This window comes from Raphanus sativus, chromosome 3, assembly GCF_000801105.2.
Source record: "Raphanus sativus cultivar WK10039 chromosome 3, ASM80110v3, whole genome shotgun sequence".
Classification (NCBI taxonomy): Eukaryota; Viridiplantae; Streptophyta; class Magnoliopsida; order Brassicales; family Brassicaceae; genus Raphanus; species Raphanus sativus.
In genome coordinates, this window is record NC_079513.1 from 28,242,614 (window position 1) to 28,267,263 (window position 24,650).

At 37.4% G+C, this 24,650-nt stretch overlaps 5 protein-coding genes across 6 annotated transcripts; 2 read left to right on the forward strand and 3 right to left on the reverse strand.

The window, feature by feature from the left end:
- Positions 1-6,871: 6,871 nt before the first annotated feature.
- Positions 6,872-7,804, reverse strand: LOC108846499 (uncharacterized). The gene is made up of 2 exons (XM_018619728.2): positions 7,230-7,804; positions 6,872-7,144 (listed from the first exon to the last, which is right to left on the reverse strand). The coding sequence occupies exons 1-2, from the start codon at positions 7,601-7,603 to the stop codon at positions 6,892-6,894; spliced, it is 627 nt and encodes a 208-aa protein (XP_018475230.2). The 5' UTR covers positions 7,604-7,804; the 3' UTR covers positions 6,872-6,891.
- A 1,375-nt stretch (positions 7,805-9,179) lies between these two features.
- LOC108846501 (L-type lectin-domain containing receptor kinase S.7) lies at positions 9,180-10,525 on the forward strand. Its single transcript, XM_018619730.2, is given in 2 exon segments — positions 9,180-9,873; positions 9,876-10,525. Coding segments are annotated over 2 exon segments (1,062 nt in total). The 5' UTR covers positions 9,180-9,303; the 3' UTR covers positions 10,368-10,525.
- A 50-nt stretch (positions 10,526-10,575) lies between these two features.
- On the reverse strand, positions 10,576-13,068 carry LOC108846500 (pentatricopeptide repeat-containing protein At5g01110). The gene has a single exon (XM_018619729.2). It carries the CDS (start codon positions 13,037-13,039, stop codon positions 10,832-10,834), a length of 2,208 nt encoding a protein of 735 aa, XP_018475231.2. The 5' UTR covers positions 13,040-13,068; the 3' UTR covers positions 10,576-10,831.
- Positions 13,069-14,235: 1,167 nt separating this feature from the next.
- Positions 14,236-17,364, reverse strand: LOC108833504 (sulfoquinovosyl transferase SQD2). The gene is made up of 12 exons (XM_018606923.2): positions 16,776-17,364; positions 16,581-16,647; positions 16,367-16,437; positions 16,157-16,274; positions 15,982-16,055; positions 15,808-15,863; positions 15,637-15,720; positions 15,459-15,546; positions 15,304-15,381; positions 15,166-15,222; positions 14,856-15,072; positions 14,236-14,760 (listed from the first exon to the last, which is right to left on the reverse strand). The coding sequence occupies exons 1-12, from the start codon at positions 17,129-17,131 to the stop codon at positions 14,482-14,484; spliced, it is 1,545 nt and encodes a 514-aa protein (XP_018462425.1). The 5' UTR covers positions 17,132-17,364; the 3' UTR covers positions 14,236-14,481.
- Positions 17,365-22,055: 4,691 nt separating this feature from the next.
- Positions 22,056-24,249, forward strand: LOC108846504 (uncharacterized). 2 transcript variants are annotated; one of them, XM_018619734.2, is made up of 5 exons: positions 22,056-22,357; positions 22,524-22,566; positions 22,652-22,818; positions 22,910-23,491; positions 23,769-24,249. In XM_018619734.2, the coding sequence occupies exons 1-5, from the start codon at positions 22,067-22,069 to the stop codon at positions 24,018-24,020; spliced, it is 1,335 nt and encodes a 444-aa protein (XP_018475236.2). In that variant the 5' UTR covers positions 22,056-22,066; the 3' UTR covers positions 24,021-24,249. The 2 variants fall into 2 exon arrangements, with proteins under 2 accessions (XP_018475236.2, XP_018475238.2); XM_018619736.2 differs by having other exon boundaries at positions 22,058-22,357; positions 22,910-23,468; positions 23,769-23,954.
- The last annotated feature ends 401 nt before the right edge of the window (positions 24,250-24,650 follow it).

Here is a 24,650-nt window from a genome sequence, read left to right on the forward strand (position 1 = left end):
TCCAAGTTAAGCTTTGTCTCCAAGCTATTGTATCCTATATAAGGAGATCATTATTCATGGAATAAGACACACCAATTCCTATCTTCTCTTCTCTTCTCTACTTTATTTACAACACGTTATCAGCACGAGACTCTAAACCCTAGCTAAAATCCAGCGACCACAAAAACCTTAATTTCAGCCGCAACTTTAAACCGTCATATCTCCCTAACCGTAAGGATCCAGACGGCGAGTAATATATCAAATTGAAGCTCTTGACGAGACGAATCCAGCGCCGCAGACCACGCATCAATCCGACTCCAGACGCGCCGTCACCTCCCAGTGCAAGCCGCGCCGTCAAAGATCATCCAAAACCCTAATAGCCGCCAACTCCTTATCTCTCTTAATTTCGATTTCTATTGTTCTTAGATCTCATACTAATCCAACTTTGAAACTTTCATTGTTGATTATTTAAGGTTTCTAAAAGAGGAACCAAGGAGAAAAGATCGGCAAAGATTAAGGTAAGATCTCAAGAACCCTAATCTTTACTTGTGGTTCAAGCAATTCGGATTTCAAACTTCTCTTCATCTTAAATCCGATTTAAAAGGTTTTGCGATTTGATTTGGTTGATTTTAGTTCTTGTTTTATTTAAAATCAAAACCCTAAACTCTTAATAGTTTTACATGACTTTAGTTTTGTATGGACAACAAGTGATACCCCTTTAAGGATGACACGCTATATGTCCAAACAAAATTTAAGGTCAATGTTTAACCTAATCCTAAAAACAGATTTGAATTTTAAACCCTAATCCTTAAAGTTTAAATCTGATTTTAAGAAACCCTAAACCCTAAAATATAAAGCATGTGATTACATGACTTTTGTTTTGAATGGACAACAAGTGATACCCCTTTAAGGATGACACGCTATATGTCCAAACAAAACATAAGGTTAATGTTTTCCACATCTTTTGGTCGATGATGCACACCATAGTGTGGCTAGACCATGATTTTCTTTTAGGTCAATGATGCATACCAATAGGTATGACTAGACCATATGAAGTAAAGGTCGATGATACGTACTCTTAAGTACGATTAGACCATAAAACAAAATCAATGGTCGATGATGTTCACCCTCAGGTGCAACTAGATTTTTCACCTATGATTCACGGTGATCATCCACGATGATCCGCGTTGATCTATGATCCATGATGATCCTCGATGATCCGCGATGATCAACGATGATCAGTGATCCAAGGTGATCCTCGATGATCCACGGTGATCCACAATCACCGGTGATGAATGATGCGCACCACAGTGCAGCTAAATCACGATCCGTTTTATTTGGTCGAGGATGTGTACCGAATGGTACTACTAGACCATTAAACCGCATGGGTCGATGTAGCATACCATATGGTATGGCTAAACCATGCACTCTTCCATCCCACTATTTTCAAGGGATTTATAAATCAAATAAGTTGATTAAGTGATGGATGAGTTATGAGAAAGTAAATTTCTAAAGAGAATGCAAACTGGCCGTATGGCCCTCTTATTTGTTTGCTGGCAATGTGATTTAATTGTGTAATAGCCGAATGGCATTGGTCACACAAGCCATATGGCTTTATTGTTTACATACTGGCCGAGTGCCTTTTATTTCTTGGATAGCCAATGGCATCAGAAATTGTATGTACTAACACAAATCATTTTGATATGATTCAGATGTCGAGACTCCATCACTCGGATTACCCAGCCCTTGATCTCAATGGAGATAATTACCTTGATTGGGCGATGAACACTTCAGCCGATTTAAAGTCTAAAGGACTTGGGAAGTGTATCAAATACGGCAATGATACCCTTGCATATGAAAGGCGTAGAGCTGTTTTGATAATGAGAAAGCATCTCGTGAAGGATCTGTATGATGAGTGCAGTTACATCAACGATCCTTACGATCTCTGGTCGAGATTGAACACCATGTTCTTCGAGCCATTACTAGATGAGTCCATGAAAGAATGGAAGGCTCTGAGGTTCCAGGATTATGAATCCGTGGATGACTATCACTTTGATCTTATGAGAATCACCTATAGTCTTAAACTATGTGGTGAAGTGATAACAAACTATGACTTGTTAAGCAAGACTCGTGACACGATCCATTCAAAGGAAGTGTTGTTATCACAGAAGGCTAAAGGTTTCACAACCTATTACGACCTTCTCTCATACCTTTCAGCTCTTGAGGAAAAGAAGCAGAAAAGGAAAGTCAACCTCGACAAACTCGACTATGTTATGGAGATAAGTGCCGAGTATCAATGTGAGATGATATACGGTGATGCTGAAGAAGCTAAGAAAAGAAAATTCGGGTGGACTCATATAGATGATGAGATTGGTTTATTCATTGAATAGAGAACCAAATGTGAGCCATGTCCAAGATGTTATTATGGACTGGCCGGCTATTGTTTAAGCCTTTTGACATTCTGATTTCATACTTATGATTTGGTGTTTTGTTTTAAATATAATTTGTCATTCAAATTTCATAGCATTAATAAAAGTTTTTCTTTTATCTTGATTGATTTGCTTGAAAAATATTTTTGATTGACAAATGAGAATGAAAACTCGAGAAGAGTATGTCTAGACCACCACGCCTAAGGCATGGCCTTAAGAGGCATGAAATTTATCACCTAAGACCCATTGAGAGAGACCCAAAATCCCCACTGGCCGTGGACAAGGATACCACAATAACCGTGGTTGTAGATCCAATCATGGTCCAGGAGGGAGTAAAGGTCGAAATGGCATTACAAGCCACATCAAAATGGTTTCAATAATAAACCATGGGCAAAGTAAAGAAAAAGGAAATGTTCCTTTAGCTAATGAAAATCGCCAAAGGCATACATATAAAAGAGGTCGAGACTACATTCTCCCTACTGATCTAATACTATGCTAAGGATCAGTGTGATAAGGCATAAAAGCCTAGGTAACCAGTAAGGTTCACCAACGAATTTATACACTTTATGGCATGACCGGATTAGCCATCCTGGTCTGAACTTGATTAATAAGGCACAAAGAGTTATCCCATAAGATCTCACGTTGTGAAACATGTACACAAGAGAAACTCAGTAGGCTTCATTGTTCCAAGCAACACGAAAGTATAATCTGATCATGAGGATAGTGAGAACAAAACCCGTGATCATGACCAGACCACAAATTCGTGTATCATGGTCTAAAACCATGCTGACCGTCCATGCATTACGTTTAAGTGAGGACAAACAAACGTACTTTATAGCATGTTCATGAGGGGGAGAATAAACACTCCGTGTGGTCCATGACCATACTATAAAACCCGAACATGATAAGCATGGCTGAAGGCCATAAGGCATTATAGCTTGGTCGTAAAAGGCATAACCTATAAGGTTGAGACTTCAAAAGTCTATAAGCTTGGGTACACCACAAGAATACATGTATGAAAGATAAGATACATCAGGCCATATAAAGTGAGCATAGATATTCCCGTCTAAAGATGATAAAGGGTCATAATCCAGATATAGACCATCCTAAGAGTCTATGAATAAACCACCACATACCTATGTGCCATCTAGGATGGAATACCTCATCTAAGGATGAGATGAAAATCGGGAATATATGTTGGATAAAAGAACATGATCTTTCTCCCACGAATTCAGTGAGACCATGAGCCAAACAAAGGTGATCATATTGTGGCCAAGGTACACGGATTACATACAAGATGAATCCGACTATCCAACATCATGGAGAAAGCTATAAGCTGGTAAATAGAAAGTGAAAGTGGAATGGTTTTAACCATCCAAGTCTTGGCAAAGATCCTCGGACCAGATATATATGTACTGGACGTCCATAAACAAAGAAAGAATGATAGCCAGACAGACCCGAAAGAATGACTAATTCATACCAGCTTAGCACCACTATATAAATGTCCTAGTAGAGACATAATCAAGTTGCTGTAGAAGTCTATACAAGATAGACAAGTATGTTCCATATATAAGGAACCTCGGATAGAAAGAGATAAGGTGCTCATAATGATAGATCCGGGTTCATGAAAGAGAAACCATACTAGACAATGAGATAAGACCGGCCGGTCCTAAGGTACAGGTATCATACAATGTAGCCTTGCAAACTACAAAGTATTCAATGATCCTGATAATAATAAAATCTCAATCGATTGTATCATGTCTAGAACGCGATAGAACGCGATGGAACATTATATAAGGTGTCGACACATACACACACTCATAAGTGATAAAGAGAAAGCACTTGAGCATAAGAGATATGCGAGGATCACTAACCCACGTAAGAGTACTCATCATAGAGAAATGAATGGGACGTGGAGTTATAGTAAAGAATGAATATGATGGGCGTATTGGCCAAATACATAAGATAGACGCCATCTAACCAGTGAACAGATGAGTCTTGTGAGGAAAAGAAAATCGTGAGCTGTAGAACATGAAAGTACAGACAAGTGGTCGTACATGTTGCTACATAAAGCATTCAAAAGGAATGGCTTGATCACACAAGGATACTCACAGGGACTAAGGAACAAGGAAATAAATTCCTAGGTGGTGAATGCTACTACCCAATATCGAAATTAATAAAGATTTGGACATCTAAGGAAGATGTAGTAGACATTGGATATATCACTGGATATAAAGGTAACATAAGATACCTTGAGAAATGAGAAAGAAGTTCTCATAGAACAACATCGTTCCTGCGTTGTTCATGGACTGAAATGCAGCTGCATGCGTGTATGTACACACGATATGATAAGACTAAGTGATGCTTAGTAGAAAGTTCTATAAGAACGTTTCTGATCAGTCCATATAGTAGTCAATATATTCCTTGTGTTTATACTTAAAGAAAGGATGATTAAGATGATTGATTCTTGGAAAGGCTATGAAGAGACTACGATGATCTATAGTAGAGATCATTAGCCGTATATGAATGTTGGGATCTATGATCCAACGTACCAAGAATAGATTGATCAAATGGTCTGAGAATCCATCGGATTCACGACCAAAGGGAACCATACCGACTAGGATCATGTCCGACCTAGTTCGACCTTAATCATCATTGGTCCCGACCAATCCATCCCGTCCAGCTTGTTCCGACCAGTTCCTCTAGGTCTTAAATCCGACCTAAACCATCAAGTGAGAGGAACGTCCTATTGACCAAAAAGTGGCTTAGTTTTGATTAAACTTCAAACTATAACACAATAGCCACTTCATGAACAGGCCGTGGACATATACTAAAAATTCATAAAGAGTTTTGGTCAAAGGATATGAATAAGATATATAGTGGACAAGAACATAATCCGGATGGATTATGAATGATGTCATGATCCGGACAGATCATGGACATACAAAGACATTCATGGTCGAATTTATCTAAGAGAGATAAACCATATGATCCTAATGGACCATGAATATCATGAAAGCATTTTGTTGATGCAGGTTACCAGTCCGATCCACACAGTGCTAAGTCCCAAACCGGCTATGTTTTCACATATGGAGGCACGACCATTTCATGGAGATCAGTCAAGCAGACTATATCAGCCACATCATCCAATCACTCGGATATATTGGCGATCCATGAAGCAAGCAGAGAGTGTGTCTGATTGAGACTCATGACACACCATATTCGGACAGCATGTGGGATCACAGATGGTAAAGACGAGCCGACCGTTCTTTACGAAGACAATGCGCCATGCATAGCTCAGCTCAAAGATGGTTACATCAAGGGTGACAAGACTAAACATGTTCTCCCCAAGTTCTTTTTCACCCACGATCTTCAGAAAGAAGGAGAGGTCAAGGTACTCTAAGTCAGATCCAGCGAGAACTCAGCCGACCTCTTCACTTAGGCATTACCAACATGCACGCTCAGGAAGCTTATGCAGCAGATTGGTATGCGATCACTGAGAAGCCTTCAGTGATGTTCACTTCAGGGGAAGTAATGCGGCTGTACTCTTTTTCCTATCCATGGCTTCCCGTTTTTACCACATTGGGTTTTTGGGTTTACCATGGAAAGGTTTTAACGAGGCAGTATTCCAAACGCATTACAAACTCTAGACGGATAACAATCTCGGTTTTTAACGAGGCAGCATCTACGGCGTTTTGAAAGCACTTCGACATATTGGACATCAAGGGGAAGTGTTATAAATATTGTAGTGATGTCCATATGGAAAGTCCTAGATATACTTGTTCCCCACTCCAAGTTAAGCTTTGTCTCCAAGCTATTGTATCCTATATAAGTAGATCATTATTCATGGAATAAGACACACCAATTCCTCTCTTCTCTTCTCTTCTTTATTTACAACTGAAAAGGGTTTTCTGTATATTGACAAGAATGTTTACATAAGTTTGTTTATATACATCAAAAATCTTAACCTACTTTCCTTAAATATAGATTGCCAAAAATATCAAATAGTGACGTAGTATATATATATATGTTCACATTTTCTCCCCATTACTAATTTTGTTGCCACGAACAGCATTGGCAAGAAGGTGGCAAAGTTACCTTACGAGTGAAATGTTCAGCGAGGCTAGGCTCTAAACGACGCAATGCAAGCGCAAGTACTTTCACCGGAATGGCCAATCGCTCTTTACTTTCAAGCGGCTTGTCTTATCAAGCTCAGAATGGAAGTACGCTAAAGAAACACTTAGACATGGTTCTGTCCTGGAGGCTTACAAGGATTTGTGAATAAATACAAAAATGTAACCATACAGATTTGTATGCTATTTTTATTATTTTCAATCAAACTCAATTATGACTTTTTATATATATTTGTATTCCAATTGTTTGATATGATTGCACTCGTGCAAAAAGCTAAAACAGGAATCAAATTCCACACAAAGCAAAAGAAAAAAAAAAGGAAAAAACAGAGAATGTTTAATCTTCTTCCTCATTGTTGTGAAGGCAAGTTGAAGTGAAAGAACCATGAGATTACAAATGCAGAGACCATACATGTTAAAAGAAAGTTAAGAAACCTATTCCCTCTCCAGAATCTCCGGTCATCGGAATCCATTGTGGCCACCACCGTAGATGAATTTCCAGCCTCCACGTCATTCACACTGGTTTCAATCGTTGTTGTTTGATCAATCTCGTTGCCAGCTTTAGAGAAGTTTAAAGCTATCGAACGACAAATCTCGCAAGTCCTGAAACATGAACTTTGTTAAGTCCATACATTGGTTTTTATTGAGTGAGATCAAACTAGTTATTGGTTTGGTTTAATTTGCTTACTTGTCACCCTTGATCTTGAACCAAGTCTCGGCACATTGCTTATGAACATAACCCAAATCATCTTTACAAGAGCATCCAAGAACCATTGGGTCTCCACATTCACGGCGGCTACTCTCTAAACCCAAATGGCAAATCCGGCAATCTTTCTCCTCGTCTGCGGACCCTCCTCGGGAGGATTCCGATTCTGATTCCGAGAGATCCTCCAAATCAGGAAACTCAAACTCGCCGCAAAAGCTCCTTACAGCAGAGTGAAAATCGTAGTCATAGTCGCAGGAAGAGCTGTCTTCTCCGATCTCGCTGACGTCACTTCGACGGTAATAACGCTCGCCGGAACCATTTTCTAAATCAAGGTGAGATATTTCGAAAGATGACATTTGAGAGAGAGAGAGAGAGAGAGAGTTGTGAAGACGAAACTTTGCTATAGTATTATCATTACAAGACTTCTGTCACAAGTAAACCTAAACTCTTGGATCAAGAGATTTAAAAAGCAAATAAAATTAAGGGGAAAAGACATGAATGGTCAGAAGATCTGAGGGACTATGTTTTTGTTCTGTCTGTGGACCAAAGTGATGCAAAACATTATTCACAAGACAGCTTTATTTTTATTTGTATTTAATTAATTGTTTTTGTACAAAGAAGAATAAAACATTATAACAGGCTTTACGCTGATAATACTCGATTGTTAACTAATCCGCACGCTAAGTATCATCGTGTTGTTTGGTGTTTGAGGGCATGTGTTTCGTGCTATTGAGCTTGTGAAATTATCTTTTTTCCTGACCGTTGATTTTGGTCATCTAAGTAGCGAAAGTCTACTTGATTGACGGTTGAGATTACAATTACTCGCGTGGGAGACACGTGATAGAATTAACGGAGTATCGTAGTGCGGCTGAGCTTCGGGACCACCGCCTTTGGCTCTGTCTCTCATCATCTTTCTATTTCACGCCACCACTAACTTCTCTCATGCTTCTGTTTTTTTTTTTCTTTTATCAATAAGGTTATAGACAAAATAGTGTTTTGACCGTAAAAAAAAAAGCTTCTGTAAATGGAAAGAATGTACCGGCGACAGAAAATAACTGAACCAACGCAAATGAAAAATTCAAAACCAAAATCTCTTTAAAATCATTTGGGTTAAAACTTACTTCGTGTAGAACTGAATCCAGCTAAAACCAAATATGGAATACTAATAGTTTTATTCAGTTATCTGATAATAAAACTGATAGAGCAACATAAAATGTAAGTAGATATAAACAATTGAAGCCGAACCGTAAAATGGATTTATCATATTCCCAATTAGCCGCCGGTTGTCACAGATGGTTGTTACTGGACTTGACTGTAATCTGTAAGAAACTGGTTGGGGTAATATATTCCTTACTGCCTACTGATTAGAATTATGGCCCATTAATAGTAAAACTGGTATCTTACTAGAGCCCACGAATAAAATAATTGAAGCTTATTTAGGCCTACATTTTAACAGACAAGCTACGAGCAATTTGTTATGGGGTAATAATATAATCAATGGGGGTTGGGCCGGTTTTGGCCACTAATTAACACATTTATTAGAGAGCATAAATTGAAATTCACTTATTACTCAGCAACTACCGAGAGAGAAAGAGAGCGAAACATCAAAGTTCATATCCCAGAGAAAAGATGACTCGATAAATTTTATTTAATTTCTTCACCAAAATCCATCCACACTACACTCATTGGAAACTGTAATTATTAGAGATATATGTTGGACCTGAAGAATGTATTTTACGGACCAAGTCTGTGAAACCCGTGAAGTCTGTGAAACCCATAAAAAAACTCAAGAATAAATAGAAAGAATCGAAGAACAGTTAATCTCAAGATATTTTTAGCATATTTCCATTAAATGTTTAGGAAAGTTAACATAATCTAATGCCCTATATATATATATCATGTATTCTCGTACCAAACATAACACAATAATATAAAATACATTACATAATTCATTCAGGAATCCTACAAATTCCATTCATTGGAAGCCGAAGAAAAAAAAGAGAAGAGCTCCTTTCCTTTCCTTTCTAGATTTCCTCCTCCATTTTCACTTTCAGCCATGGCGGTAGTTTTGAAAACCCTAGCTTTTCTGTTCGTTTTAAGCCTAGAAACTATGGCTATTACTACGGATGCAAGTTCCTCGTTTTCCTTTGATGGGTTCGTGAAATCTCCGGGCTTTGACAAGAACGTCGCTCTGTTTGGAGATTCTAAGCTCGTCAGTGGTGGTGGAGGTTCGTCGATTCAGCTGACTGGCTCAGTGAGTCGGAGCCAAGGGCGTGTCATTTACATGAAACCTATCAAACTGTTCCAAGGTACTAGTACTACTAAAGGGAGAAACTTTTCAGGTTCAGTCTCCACTAGTTTCTCCTTTTCCATGATGTCCTCCAAAGAGATTGGTAGTGTCCTGGCTTTTGTAATGGTCCCAAGTGGTTTGGATCTTAAGTTTTTTGGTAGAAAGGATAACACTTCCTCTGCTCTAGGTTTCTTACTGCATAAACAGATTGTTGCTGTTGAGTTTGGTATCTCCAAGAGAGGAAACCGTGTTGGGATCTTAGTTGGTAGACCTGAATCTGCTAAAGTTAGAAGAAACTTGTCATCTTTTTTTTATGGCCACTTCAGTGGAGTGGAGGGAAGAGATTGAATTGTTGGGTTGATTACGAGGCGAGCTCGAAGAGAATAGAGGTTCGTTTGAGTCTATTAAATGCCTCCTTGAAGCCTGTAGATCCATTCCTGTCATACTCACTAGACTTGGCTCAAATATGGAAAGAAGAGAAATTCATGGTGGGTTTGACCTCTGCAAATGGAAACTCTTCGGAGCCACATTATCTACATTCATGGAGCTTCAACCTCACACATCCCTCCATCAGGATTCACTCCCAGCCGCTTGATCCAAACACAGTTTCTAAGTCTGTTGAGGAGGAGAAGACGGTGGAAGTAAAGGGGAAGAAGAGCAAGTGTATTTTTTGGAGAAAGCTAGCTTTATTTATCCTGGGTGTGGTTTGTGGAAGTCTAGGAGCGTTGTTAGCGTCACACCTTTGGACAATATGCGGTAATAGGCGGTCAGTCGCAGTGGTTCCTGAGGATCGTGTTACTGAAAAATCAAATCTCCACAATTGTGGTTAAAGCAGCAGCTGTTGCTGATGAACAAGACGAGAAGAAGTAGTTTCTGTGTTTTTTTAATAGAATTTTTGCAAGTCTGTGTTTGTAATGTAAATTCTTGTGTCCTTCTGTTTTCACATGTTAGAATCATCTTACAATGTATTAATTAACATGTTGAATTATTTGATCAAATTCAATGCAGTTTGTCCTTTTTTTTCTTTCAATTGTGAACAAGAGGAGACGTGAGTGTATAGTAAAGAGTTTGTCCAGAAAGGGAAAGCAATTGGCTTCTTGTGATTCAACAAAATGCACTTATAAATGAGTTGCCACTTTCTAGCCCATCTTTCCCTGTGTCATTTCTATGTCTCGACTCAGAAGAAAGTGAGAGGATAGTAGGAATGGAATGTGTATTGTCTCCAGTGGTCCCCTTCTTGAGCTTACGTGAGTTGCAACTTGCAGCAGTAAACCACAACAGGAATAATTGAGCATCAGAACTGATCATCAGGGGAGAATCCTCTCTGCAACATCTCATCGTGAAACCTAAACGCCTCTGTTAAGTTATCTTGAGAAACAAATCCATTTATTAGACAAGTATACGTTGACTTGTCAGGATTTACACCTCTCTCAATCATCTTCCTCAACACAGCCTCAGCTTCTTTCATCTGGTTTTGTCTACAAAACCCGTGTAAGATGGAATTGTACGTAAAGACGTCAGGCACTAATCCCCCTTGCTTTTCTTCCTCCATCTTCTTCACCAAACCAAAAGCTCTGCTCATGTTTTCTTCTCTAACGTAACCATGTATCAATGTGTTGTAAGTTATGATATCCGGCACAAAACCTTCAGAGACCATCTTGTCCAAAAAGCTTTCTCCATCCGAGGCATTACCAGAGCGGCAATATCCCTTTATCATTGAATTACAAATCATGACCGTTGGCTTTATACCTTTACTGAGCATCTCATCCCACACTCGAAATGCCTCAGAGAGATGGCCTTTGCTGCACAGCGCGTTAACCAGAATGCTGTAGGATACAGGAGTCGGCAGAATGTCTCTTGATACCATATCTGTCCATATCTCCTTTGCTGTATCGATATCGCCTACTTTACCAAACCCATCTAACAGCGTGTTGTACGTCACAACATCGAGTCTGATCCTCTTTTCTTTCATCTTCTCGAAAAGCTCCATCGCGTTTTGCAGGTTTCCAAGCTTACAGTGCCCATCAATAAGTATGGTTAGAGTGTAAGAGTCTGGAAACAAACCCCTTTCGGTCATCTCTCTGAACAGTTTATCCGCATCACACATCATTTTCCGTTTGCATAAGCCGTGCAAAATGGTATTATAGGCAACAACATCCATACAACAACCATGCCGAAGCATTTCGTTTCTCAAATCCATAGCTTCAGAGATCATACCTTTCTTACAATACCCTTGGATAAGAACCGTGTAGATCACGTTGTCGGGAACCAGACCAGCATCCTTCACTAAGCTAAAATACACTAACGCCTTGTCGAGATCTCCCCTCCGAGCAAAAAGACTCATTACCGAGCTAAAGCAAACCAAATCAGGAACAACATCCCTACATCTCATATCACTGAAAACCTCTTCTACCTCAACCGCATCTCCCTTCTTACAAGCCTCCATCAGCAACGATCTGTAGGTAGCAGAGTCAGGACTCAAACCAGATTTCAACATGTCAGCGAAAACCTCCTTAGCTCTCTCGTATCTCCGATGCTTACACAGCCCATTGATGAGAGTGTTGTAAGTATAAACACCAGGACAAAACCCTTTACTAGGCATAGCATTCATCAACTCAAACGCCTCTTCCGTAAAACCTTTACTAGAGTAAGCGCTGATCAACGTATTATAGGTAACGATATCAGGATGAAAACCCATCTTCTCTTGCACCTGTGATATAAAGGCTCCGACTTTATCCATCTGACCATCTTTGCACAAGGCATTAACCATGATGTTGAGAGTGTAGACATTAATACTTGTTCCACTCAAAGAAATGTCATGATAAACCCCCCAGGCCAATTCTACCCACCCGAGCCTCACCAAGCTCCCAATGAGAGCGTTACACGCGTCTATAGAAACTACATAACCTTTGCTTCTCAGCAAAGTAAAAGCCTCGTGAGCCTCTCTGAGTTTTCTAGCCTGAACGTAAGTCCTAATCAACAAATCGAAAACGGAATCGTTGGAGGCGCAGTTAGTGTAAGTGGAAACCAAGGAGGTCACAACCTCTGCTCTGGAGACGCCACTTCTCCTAATCATCCTGAGAAGACAACTCTGTGCATCGGATAACCTCCCGCTCCTCACGAGGATGTGGATGATTGCGCTTAGAGAGAAAGATGTGTGCTTGAAATAGGGAAGGTTAAAACCTAATTGATGGATGAACCTTTGAGCTAGAGTTAAGTCGTTTCGGAAGCGGTACAGAACCTCGACGACGGCTAGAGGGTTTAGTCGAATCAGGTGGTTTCGCAAAGAAGCTGTGTTGTTGTTATTATTGCCTTGCGTCAAACTGAAACAGAGTTTGTCCACCAAGTATGGATCCGAAGAGGATGATGGGGTTGTTTCGGATTCGGGAGCTAGCGATGATGACGATGTTGTCAAGGTTTTGAGAGGTCTAGAAGGAGAGCGAGGGGTTTTAAAGCGGGAGAAAAAGAGGATTCTTGAATGTAACAAACGGTGAGCAACCATTTCTTCTGGTCGAATTTGAAGAAGACTAGTGTTCTAGCTCTTCGAGCAGCCGAGACATTCTGATAGTGAGTGAGAAGAGCAAAGCTCACGCGAAACGGGCTGTCTATTCCTGAGAACTAAGGGCCCAGTGATAGTGTTAAGCCCATTATAAGCCCATGTAGTTCTTTTGTCTGCTCCTGAGCAGACATATGTTTCACTTTACTCGTATATTGATTAACTATTATCATTGGCTTTGAATTTCAGAATTTAAACCGTCTTTAACTTTGTTTGTTTACGTAGGTAGGGTTAATGTGATATTGTACAGAACCTACATTTTATGGTTAGTCCAACTTATATAGCAAAGAGATAATCAAGGGAACCAAAGGTTAGCTTGAGACTTATTATCGATGAAGAGAAGAATAAAGTCGTTTTTGGCTGAAGCAGGTAGGGATTTGGTAGAAGTACTCTTGATGAAGACATAAAGTGATCATTAGAAAAGGAGAAAGGGACCGGGAGAAAATCAGCGGAAAACATGAAGCTGAGAGAAGCTAAAGAAGCAAATCAGGACATAGGTGCAATCAAAATGCCATATCTTGTAAATTAGGAAGAAATTATTCATGAAACTGGTTTCGCTGGATTCTAAACTTAACGAGAGCACGCGACGAATTAGAAGATATGTCATTTTAAAGTAAAGAGAGGTCCGACTTGTCTTATTTGGAAGATCAGTGGTTTAATAGGTTGCAAACTAAACATTGGCGACCAGAAAATTTATCTACGCATTCAGGAGACACATCCAAAGATCCAGAAGAGTCAGACACGTTTTTAAGGGCCCAGTTAAAGTGCTAAGCCCATCATAACACCGATGAGCTCATGTTCTACTATTAGTTTATTGAAGAAGTTGCAGACTAATGCAGAAGATGTTGTTCTTCAAGAAATTAGCTTCAGCAAAGCAGAGGTTGTGGATCTGTTGAGAGCTTCATTGGTGACTTCATGTGCTTTAAGCACTGCTTTAAGTGATTTGATTGCAAAGAAGCCAAAGAAGTAACCACTTTGTGAAACCCAACTTCCAAGACCACATTGTCCACCCTTTTCTACCATGTTTCCCTTGTTTCTTTAATCCCATTTTCATTCTTGTAACTTGGACATTTTTAATGTTTTAGTTTATATTAATGAGATGAATCTTTTTATCATTTCGACTTGAATAACCATCACTAGTAACAAAGCAGCAAGACATAAAAACATTGAACAAGCTTGCTAATCATTTTTTTATACAAACACACACACAAAGTAGGTGATCTGAAAATATTGAAACCCTAAAGGCAAAAGTCCACTAGACCAGACATAAAAGACATATCTTACAACATCAAGCTTACCATAAGCACATAAGCAATCCAAGTATACAAAAGATAAAACACCATTAACCAAAGTAACATTTCAACCAAATTTCACTTTGATTGCTTCTCCTAAGCGTTAACTTCCGGCGGCACAGGAAAGAGTCGTTTAAACAACCAATTGATTGGTCCCAAAACCTCAGCTTTCTTCTTCCTCCAGAACCATATCGCTGCTCCGTACTGTTCATTGCGTATCTTCGTCGTTGCTGCTCTCCAGTCATACTTCTCCGTCTCTTCTCTTGCCGCCTTTCCAATGATTTCTCTTGTTTCACTGTCGTGCAATAGAGTTCTCAGCTTCGTCACACAGTCTTCCACATCTCCAGGGCTGAACAAAAACCCTGTCTTTCCCTCCTAAAAAATAACATCAGCATCAACAACTCTTTACAATGCAAGATCATGACCATGCAGTTAATTGTATTTTTAGTTCGGTATAAAGATCAACTGACCTGTTCTTCAGGGATGATATCAGGGATTCCACCAGCTCGAGCAGCAACAACAGGAAGTCCTGAAGCCATTGCCTCAAGAACCACAAGACCAAGCGTCTCTGACTCTGATGGCATCACAAACACATCACCGCTTGCGTAAGCTTGCGAGAGTTCCTCCCCTTGTAGCATTCCAGTGAAAACCGCTGGCATTCCGGCGAACAGCTTCTCAAGATCCTCTCTTCAACAAGATCAAATAGATATTTTTTTTTTAACGTCACAATGCTGTCTACACCTCTTTTAGAAAGCAATATTATGGCCAAGAGATTAGTACCTGTATGGTCCATCTCCAATGAAAGCAATCCGAGCTTCAGGCAATTTGTCCATTACACTGTATTACATTCAAATTATTCAATTTTACTACCACCTAAAAGGAGTGTAGTCAGATTTAAAGCTATATAAGAAATCTAACCTTTTTAGAAGCTCCAAACTCTTTTCTACGCCAATACGGCCTACATGGATCACTAGAGGCTTTTCTGGCTCACCATTACTGTTAAATCACCAAGCATTAAGATTAGCACATGAAAGTATATCTGTGTTATAAAGAAAAGTATATTGTATCCTTACCTTAGTCTTATACGCATTTCTTGGGAACGGAAACGGGGATTGAAGCTTTCTGAATCCACACCCTTATTCCAGAGTCGAAGTTGATTAGCTTCAACATATGATAATAAATAGGAACAATGTTAGTATTAAACAATCACAGCGTCTGTATAATTAGTGTATCGTTTTTTATTTTATTCACCCGCAGTTGCACCAGCTGCTATAAGATCTTTCCCAATGGCAGCGGAAGGAACTAATGTAAGATCAGCCGCTCGGTGAAGAAATCCTGATTAAAAGCTCTTATTCAATTTTAGTCGCATATTACATGAAAATAACAGGAAAAGTTGACATTTGATAAACAGAGTTTACATACTTATAATGGACCACATTGGTTGGACCAACCAACTAAAAGTGTATCTTGGGATATATCTGCACATCAACACAAAAGCTTAATATTCAGAAACATCTTTGATAATTCAAGAGTTATAAGCAAATAACGTCTGAAAAACAATTCAACTTAAGGGAGGGAGGGAGATAAGAAGCTTACACAGGGACGTGGGTGTGGTAAGACATTACTATTGGTACAGATAGCATCTTTGCTATTGCCAGCGCACCAAAAACCTGAAAAAATAAAAATCAATTGTGGGTGGATTCTCAAACTGTTTTGATAATCCTTTAGTCACTACTAGTGATGTGAATTCTCAAAAGACTATTTTGGTTACCATAATCCCAGGAGAAGAAGCGTGTATAATGTCAGGCTTAAAACGAGCAATTTCGGAGATAATTCTTGGACTAAGGGCAAGCGAGAGGGGAACCTTTTGGTAGTAAGGGCAAGGGAAGCTGCAGAAGAAGAGATCAAAGAAAATTAGCTATGTTACCCTAAATATATCCATTTGAGTTATAATAATATAGCTAAATAAAATGTTGGGTACCTTCTTGATCCAATGACTTTGGCTCCATAGAACTCTTCTGGAACACCTTCATGTGTCGTCACGACAATAACCTATGCAAGTAAAAACAGTTTATAATCAAGATGAAAAAAAAAAGAGAGCAGCTTTCACCTTTTTACAGGTAGTTATGATTCTGAAAGAGACATTAAGCTCAGTGAAAGTAGACTTTTGGATTGAAGAATTAGAAGGAACAAACCTCGTCACCCATTTCACGTAGATACCTAATGAAGTTCTGGAATCTGTTTTTGTATCCTGACACATATCTGCCAAAAACAAGACAATAATGTTAATGAGCAATAAAGTCAACAGAGAAAGTATCATCTGCTAACGATCCTAGTTTTCAGAGAGACATTTCGTCGAACACAAAACAGACAAGATCAATGACACTTACGCAAAGGGAGAAGGCTCGACAAAGAGAGCAATTCTCCTGGGCTTGGAGTAGGATTCAGGATCGAGAAGTGGAGCCTCGATCTCCGATTCCTCACCTTCCCCTCTAGCTTCAGTAATAGTCATATCGTTGGACCCAGAAGAAGCAGAAACCACCTCAAGTCCGGAACTTTTCTTGCGAATCAAGCTAATGGATGATCTCCGAGGAGAAGAAACGACGAGGGAAACAGGGGAGCTAGCAAAAGAACAACAAGTGGTTGCAGAGGAGGAAGAAGAAGAAGAACAAGTGTTTGTGGTCGTGCTAGGAAGAAAAGGAGAATTATTTGGAGAGAGATTTATAGAGAGAGAAGAAAGGTTCATCGTTTTATTATTCCTTTCTCTACAGGAGTAGTTTAAATTAATAATTGTTGGGTGTCTTAAGACCGATTAAAACAGGACAACATCAGAAGCAAAAGATGAGATTTTTATTTTTCTCTTTCTTTGTGGGAGTGAGAGAGAGGGAATCTGAAGAAGAAGAATGTGTAAATAAAAAGGATATCCTCTTTGTGAGGCCGAGACAGATACGGCATCATTTGAAACGTTTTTTTAGCATATGCTTTTCATTCCATGTCTTCTTGTCATTATTTATAAAAATATTTTCTGTCAACATTTTTTTAATAAATAAAACTATTTTTTTGAGATCCGAGAACAGCCTGTCTCTCTCTCTTTATATATGAACTCATCTTTTGTGTTTGTTGATCATGTTGAAGCAACGGTTTATATGAATAATTATGTGGCTAAATAGTCTATATCACCTTCATCAAACCAGTGGTAAGTGTTGTTGCATCGATTTTTCTTTTTAATTTTAGTTTGGTTTATAGACTTTACCAATGATTCATATGTTCGTATTTACTAAAGTGACAAACTAGTACACTTGGTTAGTTGGTTTATTAGGTGAATCAGTGAATGAATGGATGCATGAATTATTATTATTTTCCTACCGATGATTTAAGCACATGTCCACACAAAAAATGCCCGACTTGAAGATATCGATTTAATCATATGTATGGATCCTGCCCCAGCGAACTAGGGCTGGGCGTTCGGGTACCCATTCGGGTTTCGGTTCAGTCCATTCGGGTTCCGGGTTTTTGGGGTTAAAGATTTCAGTCCCATTCGGATATTTCTAAATTTCGGTTCGGTTTCGGTTCGGATCTTTGCGGGTTCGGTTCGGGTTCGGATAACCCATTTAAAATATTTTTAAATTTTTAAAATTTATTATATACTTTAAATTTTCAAAATCTATAAGAAAGATAATATATTACAGATAAATTTTCATAACATATATGTCAAAATACCTTAATTTAACATATAAATTAGTTTTCTTTGAATATATGGATAAAGAATCAATAGATATTTAACTATTTTGGTGTTTTTAGTATATTCTAGCTATTTTAAACATTTACTTTTAACTATTTGCATATATTTTCCGAGTATTTTGGAAAACTTAAAGGTATCTTATATATTTTTAATATTTTTAATATACATTATATATAAAAATAATGTATATATTTAAGTATATAAATTTATTTCGGGTACATTCGGATACCCAAAATATTTCGCTTCGGATCGGGTTCGGTTTCGGTTCTTTAAATACCGAAATTTTGAACTCATTCGAATATTTAATCAATTTCGTTTCGGGTTCGGTACTACTTTTTCGGATCGGGTTCGGTTCGGTTTTTCGGGTTCGAATTTTTTGCCCAGCCATACAGCGAACTAACTGCGATTCTTATTTAGTCAGATTTACTGAAAAGAATAAATAGTACGAAAATTCTGTTAAATATTGACTTTTCATTTGTGTACGTGAAAAAATAACACGAGGATAATTATAGATATAGTTTACAACAATCACAATAACGTACTCCTAAAGACAAACATCTGGCTTTGTTATTATTTACTTGATTGTGTTTGTTACGTATGTCAAAATCATTAGCCAGCCTAAATTACTTTGATTGTCCAATTACTTGTAGATCTAAATAACATAAATTCAAATCAATACGCCAAGACAACCTTGTATATTTCTTTTTATATCTATTCTATTAATTCTTCAGTATGACCAATTGATAAAAGGTTGTATCCAATTATATTTTCCATGTTTTACTAACTAATTGTCATTAGTCACATATACTATTACGTGACTTTGAGCTATTATTATAACTTCCCCTTTTTACTTCCTAAATTCTAAGACCCATTACTCTGTTTCTTTTTTTCTTTTAATATTGGCTTTCATAAATTATTCTCATTTATACTAAACTAAATTCACATATATTCTATTATATATGAGCAAAGAAAAAATACGATCATAAACTGTTTCACTAAAACATATATTATAACTAGATCTTAAATTATCTATTCTATTAATTCTCCAGCATGACCAGTTGATAAAGGTCAGGTCCAATTTAAAAAAAAATACAACTATAATTATCTTTTATTAATCGATACTATGTCATAACTTCCAGTCTAATATTTTCGGCACCACTTCTTTCTTTTACATATATTAACCGACAAACCAATATATAAATTAACAATTGTATTTCTTCCTTTTGGGTTTATCCAAATCGTAATTGATAATCTATGTTACTTTTTTATAATATCACTGTGATATTATCATGTATTCGGTTATATTTTCTTTTTGTCAGTATTCCATCCAAATTAATTACTTTAGTTTTTACATATTTTTTTCATTTGACATACAAAATATTAAAAATAGTTTAGAGTATTTAAATTATTTTTGAAAAAAATTAAGATTTATGACATCTAACAAATAATATCAAAACTTAAAAGTTCATAAATATTTATAAGTGTAATGTGAATAATAAATTAAACTTCAAATTCAAAGTAAACCAAAAGTAAAACATTATTAATAAATTAACTAAAACAAAACTGAAAAACCTAACTTATTTATGAAAAATATACAAAATAGATTTTAAAAACATAATAAAAAACTAAAAGAAAAAAGTAAAAGTAAAAGTTATCTATTAGTTCAACCAACGGTTCAACCGATAATCAGTTTATGGGTTTTAGCGAGTTTCAGCGGGTTTTATTAGGTTTTTAAATATTATTTTTTCACAAGACCCAAACCGTATTTATCTTGGATCACCGGATTTATTATTTCAACCGTGGGTCCGTATCGGTTTTCAAAACACTGACTATGAGACTTTGATTTTTGGGTTGATTCTGAGTCGGGTATTTTTAGTATGAATATTCTTGACTAATTATGTTAAGTCCAGTTGGTTTATGTTAATACAATCCAGTATCAATTCATGGAATACATGTGTGTAGTTTTAGTTGATGCTGCTTATATTTTTTCTTTTACTAGACTTTGGATTGTATTTTAATTTGTATATATGTATATGCTGATCTATTTAGGATTTAAATATTAATATTAATATGAACGACAAAAAAAACACTAATAGCTTTTACAATATTATCGATGTATTGATACTATAATTGTTACAAAACTATATAATACATTTTGTATCAAGCTTAATACTATATAATATGGAAATTATTAGCTTTTTATAATTTAGATTATATCTCAAAATCCAATAATACTGCAGACAGTTTATGTACATGTTTTTTATTTGAAAACATATGTTACCAAAATTATTATAAAAAAACAAAATTAAATTAAGTTAAAACATTTTATTCAGTTTAAAATAGTATACCCGCCGCTGATACTAAAAGTATACTATAAAACTACATAAGTAAATTTTCGAATATTAATTTTTAAAAATTAATTCTTCAAATATCTACACAAACAATCTAACAAAATTTTGAAAATTGATTCATTTTCTTTCAAATATGTATCTAAACAAACTATATCTATACTATTAAAAGGGAATTATTACCAAAAAATCTGCTTAGAAAAGTTGTTGGCTCATTTCACTAACTAATTATTTTTGGTCCAGCTATTTCAAAATACAGGAATTGAAAAATAATAATTTAAAATTTAAATCATGTATAATTTTTTATTGTAAATATACTTTTATAGTAATTAAATTAAATAATGATTATTAAAATAAATATATAATCCAAGGATAACCACAAAATTAAGCGGAGCGGATACGGATACAAAATTATATATTTGCGGGTTGTGCGGGTCATATTTTTTAACCAAAACAAAATTGAAAATCCGTAGGTTAGAGGTCAGCGGGACGAGTTCAACCCGCAATCCAACCTTAACCGTGCGTATACGAGATTAATTTTAAATTGCTATTATTTGATAAAATATATTTTGATTAAAATTTATACACAGATATGATTTAAAAAAATACTAATATAATCAGAAAGAAAAAACAAATATCAAAAGTTAAATTTAAAAGGGCGGATCAAAATCTAGTTTTGATTAAAATGCCAACAAAAACAAAATAAAAAGGAATAAAACTTGATATATATGGTATCGGAAGACAGATTCCCTTGAATATTCGCTGCACGTTAGCATCTTACCTTACCTTGTATTATATGCACAACATACAAACTAGTCTGTCTACTTGGCTGTCCCATATGCATCTCGAATATATCTCACACTTGAAGTGTTTAATATTTTCCAATTACGTAAAATTTGAACATAGGATCAAAGATAACAGTGAGTATTCTAACAACTGATTGCTGTTTACTCCACGAGAACATGATTGATTACCTTCAAGCTTCTTATGGCATATTTTATTGTTGTGGAAAATCTTGTCATACTGATGATTACAATAAATAATTACCCCAAGTGGACGGGCTAACATATGCCCATATTATTAATAACGAGGTCACGTATATTTAAAATGAAACTTGATTGGCCCATGCATAATCAGTTTCCCCTACACAACTTGTAAAGGCCCATGGGCTTTTGTTGACTCGTGTTTGTTTAGAATTTTATTGGACTAATAATATCTTCAGTTTTCTCGTCTATGTTTTTTTTGGTAGCCACTAATGACGTTCGTGACTCACGAATAGCCAAGTCTTTCACGAATCTTCTGTATGAGACGACGTAAGTTTAGGATATCGATGTGCAAAGAATGGGCTCTGTTTTGTATTATTAACTCACATCGACAACAATCCATTTCATTGCAAATTACTGGCACATGGGCTTTTATTGATCCGGTCTGCTTCTTCTCGTATATTACAGGGCAACGCACAATCCAAGGCGTTGGTTAGAAGCACGTGGGAAGCAATCGCGTGTATCTAACGGTAAGAATTAAATGAGGGTGAGCACCGACGTGTGAGTTTAAAGAGAGTTCCAATGCACGGACATTGCCACGTGGGCTTATGCCTTGCTTTAGTTCCACACTCCCACAACCATTCAGACAAACAAAGATCGATCGCTTGTTGCTGAAGAAGAAGAAGATGATTGGAGGCACCCTAACCTCTTCTTCTTCGTCCTCAACCAAACTCATCATCGATGATTCCCCTACATGGATTCTCCGTCGTGGTGGAGCTGGCGCTGAGATTTTCCCTTGTGTTGTTGTTCCCAGGAAAACGTTTTTGCGTCTAGATTCTTCTGTTCACAGCAAGATTCTTAAGCCGATGATTCCTCTTCGTGTATCTTCGTCAGAGGAGGTAACTAATAGCACCTTCCAGGCTGTCTCTGTTCTGGTCTGTTATGTTCTCTCTGCAAATCACCTTTTTTTTAGAAATATGTATTTTTCTCAGTCGATTCTTTTTTTTTTTCCACGGACTGTCTGTGTAGCTAATCCTTTAAAGGTTTCTTCGGTCATTTAAATAGGTAAATACAGAAGAAGATGCTGAAACTGAAGCTGTAGAGAAATGTAAGTTTCTATTCGATATCTTCCTAGCTGTATTGGCAACATTCTTGGATCACTTGCAAACATTTTACTAATTATTATATTGCAGCCCCTGGAAGAACTGTGCGTGTAAGGTTCCAGCTGCGGAAAGAGTGTGTCTTTGGAGAACATTTCTTCATCCTTGGTGAACATCCCGTCTTTGGCGGCGGTCTTTGGGATCCTGAAAATGCCTTGCCTCTGAACTGGTCTGATGGCCATGTTTGGACCTTAGATCTGGTATGTATTCTGCTTGCTTTGTTGAGACACATTCTGAGTATGAGGAGACTTTACTCTGATGATGATGGTGGTTTATTTTTCTACAACTCAGGATCTTCCTGCTGGAAGATTGGTTGAATTCAAGTTCATTCTCAAGGCAGAGACAGGGGAGATCTTGTGGCAACCAGGTCCCAACCGTGCTATTAAAACCTGGGAAACTAACAAGACTATCAGGATATGTGAGGACTGGGATAATGCTGATCTCCAAATGATGAGGGAGGAAGACTTTGTGCCACTCCTCAATCAAGAGCAAAAGCAGTCTTCTTTTATCTTGGATGATATGCCCTTAGTTTCCGAAAATATCACACATCCAGAGCAAAGCGTGACGCTTCTCACCAATGCTTCATCAAACGGTGCAGGAGAGGAGGTCCAAGTGCTTGGTACTGTACATCAGATCTCTTCAGTTGTAGCTGTAGATGATGAACCTGAGGAAACCTCAAGTGGAGCTCTGACTGCTTGTCAGGATGAAAATGTGACCACTGAAGAAGCAGCCATGTTTACTGAGGAAGAAAGTCCAGTTTTGGTACCCGGGTTGTTTCCTCTGACCGACTTGGATAACGAAGAAGTCAGTGGAACCATCACTCAGGTGTCAGTGGAAGTTATTAACGAAGGTAAAGCCGAAACGTTCCCAGAGGTAATTATAACCTGATGATTCCTGTTTTGTCTACAACACAACGAAACCTGTGTAGATTATGCTTTGAGACATGTTTCTTCACTCTAGAATAAATCTGTCTGTCCTTACAGTGTATACTGTTGCTCCACTCGTAAAAAGTTCCCTTAACTATATTTCTTGAAGCTAGTTCCACGGTATTTGTATTAAAAATCGAATGTGCGCTTATCTAAGATTTTGGAATGATCTTCCAGAAATATGATAAATGCTCTTATGGGTTAATGGAGAAGCTGTTATGCAGGTAGATAAGAAGCAAGAAATCAAAGAAGAAAGGAACGATATAGGGAAAGTAAAAGCGGTTTCATTATTTGAGAATTCAGAGCAAGAAGCAGTGAAAGGTGTAGAGAAGACGCATTACAACAATGCAGCAGAGGAAGAGATACAGCCAGAGGCAGAGGCGTTGCTTGGAACGCCGCATGTCCTTTTAGAGAAAGACATCCAATGGGGACGCAGAAAGATTTACAAGCTTCTTAGCAACTTCGGGCTTTTTTAAACTCTGCTACAGTTACTACATTTTAATTGGCAAAAGAGCATCAACAAGATGATTCTCTCGTAGTTTCAACTGTCTTAGAAAAGTAGGCTACCTTCTCCTCTGTTTCAACTTTGCATTTGTTTCTATGAGAACTGAGAAGCTTGTGTTTGTATATATCTGTATGATCAATTCAAACGGTTTTAGTAAAGTGAGAGATAATAAGAGAATGGAGAATGTTATTTGTTAAGTACATAGGATCTATCATGTTGCTGACTTTTTACGTGCATCCAATTCATACATATATATAACTTTTGGTGTTACAAACAAGTGATAATGATTGTTGGTTTAATGGTTTTTTTCCCCCTTAAGTTTCCAATTTCTTGCATAATGAATGATGATGACCATAAGATTATTCAAGTGCTTTGAATTTTAATAATGTAGTTTTATTCGTTCTAGACTTTTGGTGATCTTTAGGAAGGCCTTGTGGGTAATTACTAATTACCGACGCCGTACGTTTAGGAGCCACCTTTATTCTCTCTACGACTCTACGAGTTTTATATGTTTGTAAATATCGATAGGCACAATCTTTGCCTGATCATCCCTTTATCATTGGAGCGCTTCCCTTTGCAACTCCACACACACACACACTGG

Bases quoted from the DNA above. Each gene is read 5' to 3' on its own strand.
- LOC108833504 (XM_018606923.2), bottom strand. From the start codon at position 17,131: ATGAACCTTTCTTCTCTCTCTATAAATCTCTCTCCAAATAATTCTCCT. The intron at 16,056-16,156 runs GTAACCAAAATA...TTATTTTTTCAG, and splicing joins CTTCTTCTCCTGGGATTATG to GTTTTTGGTGCGCTGGCAAT. The intron at 15,382-15,458 runs GTAAGGATACAA...GTGATTTAACAG, and splicing joins GAAATGCGTATAAGACTAAG to TAATGGTGAGCCAGAAAAGC.
- LOC108846504 (XM_018619734.2), top strand. From the start codon at position 22,067: ATGCCTTGCTTTAGTTCCACACTCCCACAACCATTCAGACAAACAAAG. The intron at 22,358-22,523 runs GTAACTAATAGC...TCATTTAAATAG, and splicing joins GTGTATCTTCGTCAGAGGAG to GTAAATACAGAAGAAGATGC. The intron at 22,567-22,651 runs GTAAGTTTCTAT...ATTATATTGCAG, and splicing joins AACTGAAGCTGTAGAGAAAT to CCCCTGGAAGAACTGTGCGT.
- LOC108846499 (XM_018619728.2), bottom strand. From the start codon at position 7,603: ATGTCATCTTTCGAAATATCTCACCTTGATTTAGAAAATGGTTCCGGC. The intron at 7,145-7,229 runs GTAAGCAAATTA...TTCATGTTTCAG, and splicing joins TTCAAGATCAAGGGTGACAA to GACTTGCGAGATTTGTCGTT.
- LOC108846500 (XM_018619729.2), bottom strand. From the start codon at position 13,039: ATGGTTGCTCACCGTTTGTTACATTCAAGAATCCTCTTTTTCTCCCGC.